Source organism: Pangasianodon hypophthalmus, chromosome 20 (genome assembly GCF_027358585.1).
Source record: "Pangasianodon hypophthalmus isolate fPanHyp1 chromosome 20, fPanHyp1.pri, whole genome shotgun sequence".
Lineage (NCBI taxonomy): Eukaryota > Metazoa > Chordata > Actinopteri > Siluriformes > Pangasiidae > Pangasianodon > Pangasianodon hypophthalmus.
In genome coordinates, this window is record NC_069729.1 from 18,410,596 (window position 1) to 18,423,101 (window position 12,506).

A 12,506-nucleotide genomic window follows, 5' to 3' on the forward strand; every position below is an offset into this window, starting at 1 on the left:
AAAACGATTATTTATAACGATTTAGTCATTTAAAAGCTGAGGAAAAAGAGGGGAAAAGAACACACAACATGCTGGAGTTTGTGTTTTTTTTCTTTTAATTTTTTTAAGTTTTCTTTACAAAACCACGGTTTGGTGAGATGAGTGTTCAGTGTGGTATGAGCTGTAAAAATCGGCACACGTGCTGTCCGTACAGACATAAAAAATAAAACTGATCAGCAAAAATCCAAACCTCCTGTGAAAGAGAATTTGGGAAACAAATTATGACCACAAAGGAAGAATCTTTACAGCTTGCCGTGAGAAAAACCACCTGAACAGAACCAGCAACAATCATGTCAAAACCCCATAGATCACTTACAGTGCATTCAGTTGTGTGTGTGTGTTTTTTTTTTTTTTCAAAAGAAAAGTAATGAAAACATCAAACTGCATACTGCTTTTCAGATTTGATTTAGATTTCGTCCTTTTTTTCGTTTGTTTTTTTTGGAACAGTCCAATAAACGGTCATGAGCCGTCACAGCGCGTCAGTTAGCTTCCATTGAACGGATGTTTTCGTGCCAGATTTCTTCACTTAAATAAAGACAAGAACAAAATGAAGCTCCAGTCTCCTCACGACTGCTTTCCGTGATCATTTACCTTCGTGTCTGAAAGAGGAAAGAGAATTTGTTCAAAATTGTGAATTAAACTGGATAAATGTTTTAAAGCAGCTTTTTTAACAATCATGCACTTTTCATTTGCAGACCACAGACACGATGATGAGCAGAATTACAAATCTCTTAAAATGTGGAAGCCCTCTTTCTACCACTTCAAACACAAAACACAAAGTCATAATATGAAACTTCAAATTTTGGATTACAACACAAAAACAAGTTGGTTTTATATTCTATATTTACTAAGCATTTGTGCTTCCAACACCGGCAGCATTTAACCAGACTGTGAAATGGTCTTCACTAGAAAAAACTCATCTCTACACTCAGAAGAAAGCTCCATCCGCCCTCACAGATTGGTCAGAGTCTTTATGATTGACAGGATAGAGAGAGTATGCCCCTCCCACCAGAAAGCACAATCAGTTTCGGGATTCAAACTCACAATCTGGCTTTTCCTACACTTCATTTCTCATTTATATTGTGAACAGTTTTTTTTTAAATCAGGAAAATTAAGCTTACTCGCACTTTTGCTTCTTCTGTGATTCACTGCTCTTTGGCAGGTTACTGTAGGTCAGTATTGAACATTACACAGTGCTGCTGAATTCTCGATTCTGATTGGTCAGAAGCCGTTGATTCATTTTCTGGTAACAGCAGCTGCTCTGACATTTATTTTAATGCACTCTTCTAATATGTAATTTAACTCATTCATTTAAACAATAGATTTTTTTTTAAATTAAAGTGTGATTTATTTCTGTAAGCAAACATTTATCCTTTATGAAAGACTTCAGTCAGTGTCAACACTCTGAGGTAAAGCTGTTCTTTGGGGTGAAGGTGCAATAGTCAATATTTTTCATTTGTTACTAGTATAAATAATATGGACAATTATGTACAAAATGATAAACATTAACAGTTTAAGCCACTGTCTCAGAACAAGGGTACTACTTAGCTGAAGAGAAAAAAAAAAAAAAAACCCTTCCGGTCTGAAATGTTTTATAGCCCTGAACACCTCCTTCACATCCTCTTAAATCATTATGAGGGGAATTCTGCATGTTTACAGAGTTGTAACTCGGCTCTCAAGCAGCTGAATGTCCAAGTGCACTTGAAGCTGATGTCATGACAGTCCTTGCCTCTACTGCTATTTTTCACAAATCTTAGCTAATGCACCTTTAAGTCTTAGAGACAGGGTTGTGATGGAACAACTGTTTATAGCTGCTATAACGTAATTGAGAACAGAAACTTCCTTTTTTTTCCTGGATGTTGTTCTTTAATAAATAAACTGTAAACGCTGACAAATTGCTGTTATGTAAGAGGAATAAAACACTTTGCTGTTTCAGGAAAATAATCAGGGTGGTAACTGACTCTGCTTCATCACACCATCCCACTGTTTATTATTTTTCTATAACAGCACAACACGGAGTGGTTTATTCCTTACATAAGCCATTGATTAAAGTGCAATTAATGAAGCACACTTTGATGCCTAATTAAAGACGGTCCAGTGTATTGAAAAACTTAACATAGATGCGAAATTAAAGAATGCTGACACGAGCATTTATTGTTCATAAGGTATTTGTAAATAAAAATGTGCAGCGAATTTTGATTATAAAACCAACTTCACTGCTGTAATATGTTATCATATCATTTTTTTGGCGGTAGCAGAAAAGGAGCTTCCGTACTACTACAAGCTGCCAGTGTCTGAAAATGATTTATTAGTGCACGCCTGTCGAAGACACCATCGTTGATGAGGAACACACTGAAGCCGATGTAAAAACATGTTCACGAATGACGCAGCGGAGCAATCACACAGCCATGCACTTTGCACTACAGTGGTGAACAGGACACCATGCTGTCCTCTGGATGCAGAGCCTTACTTCAGCCTGGGAGACTGGGCTTTGTTTAAACAAACCAGCTTTTCACCGCAGACTCCTATACTTAGCCAACCTACTACTCTGCTCAGCGGCGATCCTGGAGGACGAGGACGGGGAAAGAAAGAAGAAAAAGCAGCAAACAGGACAGTTAAAGCACTAAAGAGCACTAACTAAAGAACAGACAGGGAGAAAAAGAGGAAACGTTACAGCAGGGATAGGGGTAGGTATACAGCTGTATGCAAAAGTTTGTGCACCCTTGGTTCTGCTTGCTTGGCTACTTCATTATTCAAATCAGATGCCTAGTTCTGCCTTCAAAATCTTTTTAGAAAGTGTAGCACTAACTTTATGTACAAAATATAGTTTAATACTGTATTGGAGCACTTAGTTAGTTGTAATGTTGAGGAAGGAGACCAAATGTGTAATGGAAACAGCCATTAATGTAATTAATGTAATTAATTCATAATGTCTTCTCTACACAGCAAAAGGTGTATGAAGGTGTGTCTCATTAACAGATTGAATAGAAAAGATAAAGAAAAGGAATCACTCTGTACCTTTTAACTGCTTTCTGGGCCAGCATGCGGTTCCCGGCCAGGAACGTGAGGCTTCCGATGATGGCCAGGTATTTAAGAGTCTGGAACATGTTCAGCTGAGTCCAGTACACGTACATCAGGCCGAGCATGGCTGTATTGCAAAGCACAGAGAAACAAGAAGAATATATGAATATCTGGAAGAAATACCAAGATGCTGCTTAAGAGATCAGTTTGAATAGGCGTGCTGTCTCTTGTCAGGTTGGAGAGAGAAGTGCATAAATGACAGAGAAGAAAATATCTTCACGTATATATGAGTTTAGATTTTTGCCTGTGTTAAGGTAAAAATAAAACTTGGGGCACAATGAATCTTTAAGATCATGAAAAAGTCGACATAAAAATTGTATTTGATAGAAAAATGTCTTTTGTGGCCTCAACTGTAATATCAGAAATGACCAAATTATTCTTCGCATGATCTCCTTTAGCTCCTTTTATTTACTAAAATGAAACCTAATGCCCATGTTCGCGCACTCACCAGCATGGCCAATGTGGAAGAGCACACAGCTGGGGGACAGACTCATGTTGGAAATGTTGGCACCCAACTTGAACCACTGCACAGAAAGAGACGCTGATAAAACACTCAAACACTGAAAGTTTTACAAACTGCCTATCGACATTACAGGAATAATGACAGTATTCCATCTAGTTACTCCGTCTAATCTCCACCTCTCTATCTCTCTTTCTCTCTCTCATGTGATTATCACAAACACTTTCAAACCTGTTTATTCCAAACTCACTTAAAATGGAAGTCTAGGAGGCAGATGTTGAAGGACTGATGTTGAAATCTGTCAACCGTTTATTTTGAATTTTTTTCCATTTTCATTATTTTGAAACGACTGAAAATGTACTTTTGGAGAACACATTAGTGAACTCTTCAGTATTTGTAAATGAAGCTTTATATGTGTAGAATTTGTGCTTTCAGAGACATTTCTAGAAAGAAGAATCTGTGGTTATGTTGATGTTTCCTTTTTTATGTCTATTACATAACTGCATTGGGAAGTTGGCTAAAACTGTTCTTAAGGAGTTTAATCAGACTTTCTCACATCTTCATTTCATCCCAACACCTAACACCTATTGTTAAAGTTAAAATGATTAGTTATTGCAAGAATTCAAAACCAACCTTTCATTATAAATAAGTGAACAGGGTTTCTGTCATTTCCTCAAGACGTTTTAAAATTCTTGTCTGTGGTAATCACACATGCACGCAAACAATATTTCATTATTAACACAGAAATGTCAGTACCAGGATGAGCAGCAGCAGGAAGGGAGAGAGGACGAGTGCGGTGAAGGTGTTGGACAGGACAGTAGGAGGTCTTTTCTCTGGCTCACGGAACATATGCTAAACATACAGAAAGAGAGAGTAATAACAACATTCAGTATTTCGTAATAAGTCATCAACTCAGCACTAGAATAGCAGCCAAAGTAATGTCACTCAATGTCACGTCAATCCTTTTTCATTTTCTTTGCTCTTGTAACATCGTTATAATGATTCGTAATGATAACGAACTTTTACTGACCTGAATCTCTGGTTTGGGAACATACAGGTTCTTTGACTGAACCGTAGATGGAGTCTCTTCATCGAGGAACTTGAGAACAACGTCCGCCTTTGAAGAAATAAAATAAAAAAATAAATAAATAAAAAAAAAAGAGTTAGATGACACTGGACAACTGGCAAATACGCTGATAAAGCCACTCGGCTCCTCTCCATTAGTTTACACTGTTTCCGTACCACGTTCCATAAGACTGGGTTCTCCAGCGTGGCGTCTCCCACCATCAGGTAGAGCGCGTAGGTGCCTGAGATGGAGTCGAACTCGGTCTTTCTCTCAGCTGTGTCCAGCTCAAACTTGTACAGGTTTTTGCTGTCTGGCTCGGCCACAAACACCACCTCCTGCCCCGTCTTCTGGTTATGCAGCCTGACGAAAGTCTGAGAACAAGCGGCAGTCAGAAAGCAGAGATTAAAGCCTGTACGAGCTTATCTATGTAAAGTCATTTTTTAAGCGATTTGAGTGTTTGACTGGGAAAATTGTACACACTAAAATTTCCCTTCCTTGAGAAAATGACCATGAGTGTGAACGTCAGTGAAGTTGGTTAGCCAAGTGTACTCACAATCATCAAAATCAAACTACTCTAAATACAAAATAACAAACATACAGTTAATTAATGCAGAGTAATGCAGGAAATTTATAGCCCCCTCTTCTTCTTCTATAGACCATTTCTTGAAGGAAATACACAAGAAAGAAAAACAAAAAGAAAGACAGAAAGGAAGAAAATAAAGAAAGAAAAAAGAAAAGGGAGTGGGGCTTCCAGGGTGTTAATATCCATGGGTTCAAAACACCTGCACGACTGTCAGTCATTCTAGATTCACACACTGATTGGCTTATCTCCCATTCTTACTGGAGGGAAAAAGAAGACTGTCCATTTTCTACATGTTTGAGTGATAACTCAGCAGCATATTCTATTCTACACAAAATATATAAATGCTGGCAGTGATAAAAAGGAAGAAGGAAAAGGAGTTTAAACAAAAAAAAACAAAACAAAAAACAAACAAACAAAAACAGAAAAAGACTGAGGAGAGTCTGAGTAGAGCGTGAGTCAGTGGGCGAGTGAGTGGACCCTACAGTGCGTGCCTGCACCACGTGTGTGTGTGTGTGTGTGTGTGTGTGTGTGTGTGTGTGTGTGTGTGTGTGTGTGTGTGTAAAAGCAGAAATGCTGATTTTTAAGCAGATCCGCTTCCTCATTGCGATTGGTTACATGATTGTGGTCCATGTTAGTTTCTTCCCTCCAGTTTACAAAACCCTGGATACTCCAGAGAGCACAGTTCCTCCTCTGAGCAGATCTTTTTTAAATAAAACCAGCGTTAGATGTGTGAACGTCAGGAAGTGAGGTTCAAAGCCGTACCTGATGAGGCGTGAGCTCCACTCCGGTGGCTTCGTCCACCAGCTGGAAGGACATAGCGAAGTTCTGGTGGCTGTCAGCCAAGAAGGAGGTCTTGGCTTTGTTTGGATATTCCACTCTAAGGGAAGAAAAAAAAAAAAGTTAATATATCTAAATAAGTGAAAAGATTAGCAGTATATTAGATGTTTGTGATGGAGGAGGATCTCACCGAGTGGTTTTGGCACCGATGCTCTGGTCCTTGTCGACCACAGACAGGTCCATGTTGTTGATGGCTACCTTGGTGGAGACTTTTACCTTGAGCTAACGGAGGGGGGGGAGAAACAATTAAATGGGAAAAACAACATTTAATTTGAGAAACCAGAAAAATACAACATGGTTAAAGTGAAGGGGCTTTGTGTGGTGAACTGAATGACTTGACAGCATATTGTTCAGGGTTCAGATGCCTACAAAAGACAAGACTTTGACCTCTGACCATCTGCTTTGACCTTACAATTTGATGGAACATGGACTAAATAGTTGCTTTTTAAAAGCCTCATTGAAGAATGAATCACTAGTCATTTAGACAATTAAGAGTCAAAGATTCAAGGAAAAAATTCTAACCTCTTTTTCTTTTTAAAAACAGATGCTTGTGTTGCGTGGTTACAATGCAATTAAGTTTATCGTCATATATTATCAAACCACTTACGTCAATTTGGTTGGCCACCAGACGGCTGTCTCCGGTGACGGCCACGGAGAACTGGTAATAACCGCTCGCAGGCTGGCTGGCCATGAAGTTCAGCTCAAAAACGTCACTAAAACAAAAGAACAAAAAAATTTTAAAATTAACTGGAAAAAAAAGACCAGTGTTTTTCAGAAGCAAAACTACGGCGCTGCCACAGCAACCAGCAGCAAATAATAAAATGTTAACTAAATCAGTTCATTTCTAAATCCCTAGGACAGGATCTACGATTGTAACACTTCAGACAGAAGGTGTGTGTCAGGAACATACTCGTGTAGGGTGAAGGGGGTCTGACTCAGGACTACAGCCTTGGAGGATACAGAGGTGGCTGATTCCACCAGTACGTTGGCAGAACTCAGAGGCTGGCACAGAACATCAGTCACCTGGAGCTGTAAAACAAAACACACACACACACACACACACACACACACACACACACACACACACACACACACACACACACACAGAATTGGTCACAATAAAAAAAAATGAACAGTGTAATCCTTACAGTGTTGGTATATTTAACATTTTACAAAATAGAGGTGCATTTTAAAATGTGAATCATGATACACGCTATCAACTAGGGATGCACAAAATAATCACATTCATTAGTTGATTTTCTTAGTTATTTAAAATCAATCTCCCCTGACACTGACGGAAATAGTGCGGTGGACAGGTGTTAAAGGAAAAGGCTCTTGATAAACAAACCCACTGGACTTAAGACAGAGAGATAATGGATCCGAGCTACACTATACGCCCACATCCATATGTGCTTGCTGAACATCCCATTCCAGATTAAGTCCCCTTTTACTGTTATAATAACCTCCACTCTTCTGAGAAGGATTTCCACTAGACTTTGGAGCGTGGCTGTGGAGCGTTCCAGTTAATCCCCGATATCAGGGCTCTGTGCAGGATACTCGAGTTCTTCCACTCTAACATTGGCAAACCATGTCTTCATGGAGGTCGCTTTGTGCACAGGGGCATTGTCATGCTGGAACAGGTTTTGGACTCTTAGTTCCAGTGAAGAGAAACTGTAATGCTACAGCAATTCTGAGCTTCCAACTTTGTGGCAACAGTTTGGAGAAGAACCAGATATGGGTGTGATGGTCAGCTGTCCACATACTTTCAGCCAGTTGCTCATTCACAGACAGTTCAGTAGGATGTTGATATAATGTAATATAATGTGATGATATAATGTAGAAAAATTTCATGCACATTTAACTGGTTCTACATTTTTCGTTGCTCCTCGATGCTGTGGAGTGCGCTACTCTTTAACGTATCCCATCACTTGCTGCACCACACACAGGCAAGAGAACATCACAGCACATAACCAAAATGTTGACGAAAGACTGTCTGCCTTTTTGTTTAGGGCATGAATGTGATGCTTCATCAGCAGAGACAATAACACAAGACTGCAGCTACATAAAGTCGCCCCTCCCAGGGACTCGAGTAGGCACTTATTTCCACAGTCTCTATAAAAGCACACAATTAACTTGTCATAAATCTGAGTTTAATTATCCTAGTGGCTGTTTTTAGCCTTGTTAATTGGACTTCTGGGCGAGCAGGACGTGGGACACAAATAGGTAAAGTACAGCAAAAAGATGTTCACGGCTTATTCCTTATCTCCCACTTTGGGGGCTCTGACATACTACTCCACGGTTCTTGCCCTTTTCTCATTTCAGAAGTTTTCAACATGTTTCAGAATTTCTGCATTTGTTTTTTGTGCTAATTTCTAAACATTGTTAAGTGCATCATCAAAAGGAAACAGAACACAATACGAAACACATTTTCTGGGCTTCCAAACTATTTCAAGTGTCTTTAAATTTCAGACTTTGCATTTTCTGGCACTCTTGCTTTTCTTATGCCTAACTGAAAATCCTCAAAATGTAAATAGAAGCTCAAGATGTCTTCTTCCAGCGTGTTAACGGTGTGTGTACCTGCAGCAGAGGCTGGCTGTGTGAGACAGCTGCAGAGCCCAGAGCGTTAACGATGACCGGCTTGTGGAAGCGGTTGTTGGAGAGCGCGGCGGCGGCGCTGGCTACGCTGAACGCCTCAGACAGAGAGTCCCACGACTTCTTACTGAAGATCGAGTTCACCAGCTGGATCACCTGGTCCTGAAAAAACCACACGAAGCAACGTTTATCTCCACAATCGGGTGATTACAAACTAGTAATCTGATTGGTCAGAAGGTGATTAATTTTCTAGTAGTGCAGCTGCAAAACACATTTATATTAATGTCCTTGTTGTAATATGTTATCGTTTCTATAGTAACAACTCATTCAAAGAGACTTGTTTAGCGGACACTCCACATGAACGGGTTAAAAATCATCTGTAATCATTGACATGGTGAAATATTCTATGAGGAAATGTTTATAGCTGCTATAATGTAAGTGGAATTAACTCCTTTCACAGACGTTCCACAAATGTTATGATGTGTAATTCATTGATAAATGACAAATCGTAATCAGCGGTAGACTGCTGTAGTATAAGAGGAATAAAGTCCTTCGGGATGGCTGTTATATTAAAATAATCAACTTCAAGACTGTATCAGTTACTCTGCTTCATTACACCTCGTAGTTGTTGATTATTTCCCTAACAGCACACTCCCAAGTGTTTTATTCCTTATTTAAATCCTACACACATGCAGTGAGGAGTTTCACCTCTTTCAGTGGAGGCTCCACGTCCATGTAATCAGACAGCGCGTATGCTGAAGACACGAACAGGGCAGTGGCCTCCAGACCTTCCTCGAACTGCAGATACACGCCTCCCAGGTCATCCAGCCGAGCAGCCAGATCCTGCATGTGACACACAACACGGTCAGAAAATACAACCCAGAAAATCAAACAAGTATTTTGGCAATAGAATGAAAGAAAGCATTCAGCGTTAGTGCATTGGTGAAAAAAAATGAATGGACTTCAATTCAAATTTCTAAATCTGCGTTACGGCGCCACCTAAAGCCTGACTTGAATCATCTCACCTCAATTTCCTCCAGGATATCTCCGAGTTCGGCCTGCTGAGAGAGACGGGAGGCCGCCTGCAGAGCCTGAATGATGCTGTGTACACACAAAAACACAAGAATATTAGCTACATTAATTATTATTATTCATTTACTGGATGTGAGGACAGAGAGGAGGCGGGCTGAACCGGCAGGTGACACGTGATGATTCTCACATGATGATAGTGGCATAGCTGGCAGAACCTGCGACACACACACATACACACATACGGAGCGTGAACTTGAACTCTGAACTTGAACGGGGTGAAAGCCGCGAGCTAGTGACAGACCCTTTTCAGCTGGTTTGTTGGTGCTTTTAAAAGAGGGCTGAAAAGCGCAGTGAAAAATAAACGCAAGCACAAAGCTGTATCAAAAGCCACCTTTCTCCTGAGTCCTGCTTCCCACCCACACATGCCAGGGTTCTACACCCAGTTATATAAAATTCCTTGCTTATAAAGGGCCGGATAAGTGACGAATGACTGAACTGTGACGACAGTTACCGTTTAATGCTAAACCACTGGTTATTAGTTTACAAGACGATTCGAAGTGGTTATGTTTTGTCTCGTAGTTGTGCTTCAGGTTGCCACTTCTCACCAGAGTCAGAACCTGCCACGGGAAGAATAAATGCAAACTTCTGTATGTTTGCCTTTAAACACTCTGTTTTTATTGTCAAGGATTTATTTATTTATTTATTTTAAACAAAGCCATGTTGATAGTTCGCTAATCAGACCAGAGAGGGTCAATAAAATGTAAAATCTATGAACATCTGTGAAAACTCTTACCTTTATGACTTAGCCCTATAGCTAAAAGTCTCTGGTGTGATGAGCTACTTTCAGCAAAATAACGAACATAAATGTCAGCTGGCATGTTGGATATTTCAACTTCATGTTTGTATATATATAATTTTTTATCTTTGTACAGCAAATTGGTCAATGGTTGTTGTGTTTAATTGTGCTTTATAAATAAATAAAGTTAAAAAAGTGTGCGTGTTTGGATAAACTGAGACACAGGATCTGCTACAGAAGCCACACTGGTTCATGTTTAGAAAACTAGAGTCGTTGAACTATGGCCAGTTTTTTCCACATATGTTTATGGGAATTGGTCCTCTGAATACTTTGCTATGTCTGCATATTCTCAATATTAATCCCTGAGAACGAGACGAGCATTTACTCACGCCATGACATTGTCCTCCTTTGCGATGCGAGCTTTCAGGGCACTGACCACCTCTTGCGATGCCATAGGGAGTCCCAGAGAGCTGAGCGCGCTCACAGCCTGGTGGATCTGCGAGATGGTGGAGTCCTCACTTACAGCGGCGAGGAGCAAATCCCGAGTCTCGTTCGATACGTGGATCTGTCAAAGATCAAATTCAAAAACAAAAATGAGAAATCACACACAAAAGATTTATCCATGTTACAATCAACAGTTTACACAAGAAATGATTTAAAACAAAAAAATTTATGTTCATACCTCACAAGAGGAAAGCACTTCACTGGCCTCAGCTGCATAAAACAGAGACTCGATGCTGGAAGAATCCAAGTTGGACGTAATGAAATTGCAAGCCTCCTGAAGATATAAAAAGTACAAACCGTGAACAGACATGCAATAAGTAAGCGCGTTTGTATGACAACCCTGTGATATTTACTCAAGCTCACATCTGAGTCAGGCACGGACACTCCCAACTTGCTCAGGCCGACGATGGAGAGGTACGCTGACTTCAGGTCTGTGAACGGCTGCTCCAGGACAGCCTGAAGTCTGTCCACATCCGAAGCGGTCAGGTGGTGGGTTGGGTTGAGCGCCCAGGCTCCGAGAGCCAGGATGGAGACCACAATGCTGACCAAACCTTTCAACACACATGCACATATACAGTAACATCAGTAAACATACTGTACATGCTCTCATTCTTTGGAAAATCTATACAAAGCCTGAGACTTATACTGCACAAAATAAACACAGGAATTAAACATGCATTGCTTTTTGACTTGCAAATGTATTCATTACTGATGAAATAAATGACACCTTATCAGACGTTACCGCCTCAGGGTACTAGGAAGGATTTAACGCAGAGCTCTGACCCAAATACCTCACTACCCCGTACATAAGTGCACTACATATGGCATAAAATGGCGACTTTTAAACCCTAATTAGTGCATTATATGTTAAATAGGAAGTCATTTGGAATGCAGTAGCTGTATCCACTTTAGCTACTTTATTATATACCATGCTGACAGAGAAATAAGCAGAAAAATATAGAAAAATATTGCAGTTTGGAGCTAATTAAGGTTTCTAAACTGCTCAATTTATAGATAAACAGACACATTTTAGTTAGCAAACTGACTAGCTAGTCAACTAGCATGTTAGCATTATGCAAAATGCCATTGATAGAATTGATAGAAGAGGATTTAAGGACCCGCGAGAAAAAAAAAACAGACGTTTCATGCAAACAGCGCAGGACAAAAGAGCGCTTTGCTGTTCGTAAGATAAAATTATACAGACAATATTTTTGAAAATTGCCTATAATCTCAGTTAAATGACTTACGGAGTAGCGCCATGTCGCCGTATGCAGCGTCACCAAAAGCGCTCGCGAGACTTCCGGGACAGTCAGACGAAACCTATTTCGACTAAAGTAATGGGGGAGCGTTTTTGTGCCGTTGCCTAATAGCGATCGATTTCAATTGAAAATTCAACACTGTAACATATTTAATGTATAATGTCCCACTTATAAATAATTCATATCACAAACTTGAACGAAGCGTCAAATATTTAAGTAATAGGAAAACCTCCACCCCTGTAAAACGAAAATGGTAT

The 12,506-nt window shown here is 39.9% G+C and overlaps 1 protein-coding gene across 2 annotated transcripts; it reads right to left on the reverse strand.

The window, feature by feature from the left end:
* Positions 1 to 332: 332 nt before the first annotated feature.
* rpn2 (ribophorin II) lies at positions 333 to 12,394 on the reverse strand. 2 transcript variants are annotated; one of them, XM_026932789.3, is made up of 18 exons: positions 12,238 to 12,394; positions 11,354 to 11,541; positions 11,169 to 11,264; positions 10,876 to 11,051; positions 9,684 to 9,759; positions 9,367 to 9,501; positions 8,644 to 8,820; positions 6,977 to 7,095; positions 6,674 to 6,779; positions 6,197 to 6,288; positions 5,992 to 6,106; positions 4,823 to 5,017; positions 4,611 to 4,697; positions 4,337 to 4,432; positions 3,569 to 3,644; positions 3,058 to 3,187; positions 2,510 to 2,603; positions 333 to 638 (listed from the first exon to the last, which is right to left on the reverse strand). In XM_026932789.3, the coding sequence occupies exons 1-17, from the start codon at positions 12,248 to 12,250 to the stop codon at positions 2,552 to 2,554; spliced, it is 1,929 nt and encodes a 642-aa protein (XP_026788590.1). In that variant the 5' UTR covers positions 12,251 to 12,394; the 3' UTR covers positions 333 to 638; positions 2,510 to 2,551. The 2 variants fall into 2 exon arrangements, with proteins under 2 accessions (XP_026788590.1, XP_026788591.1); XM_026932790.3 differs by lacking the exon at positions 2,510 to 2,603.
* Positions 12,395 to 12,506: the final 112 nt, after the last annotated feature.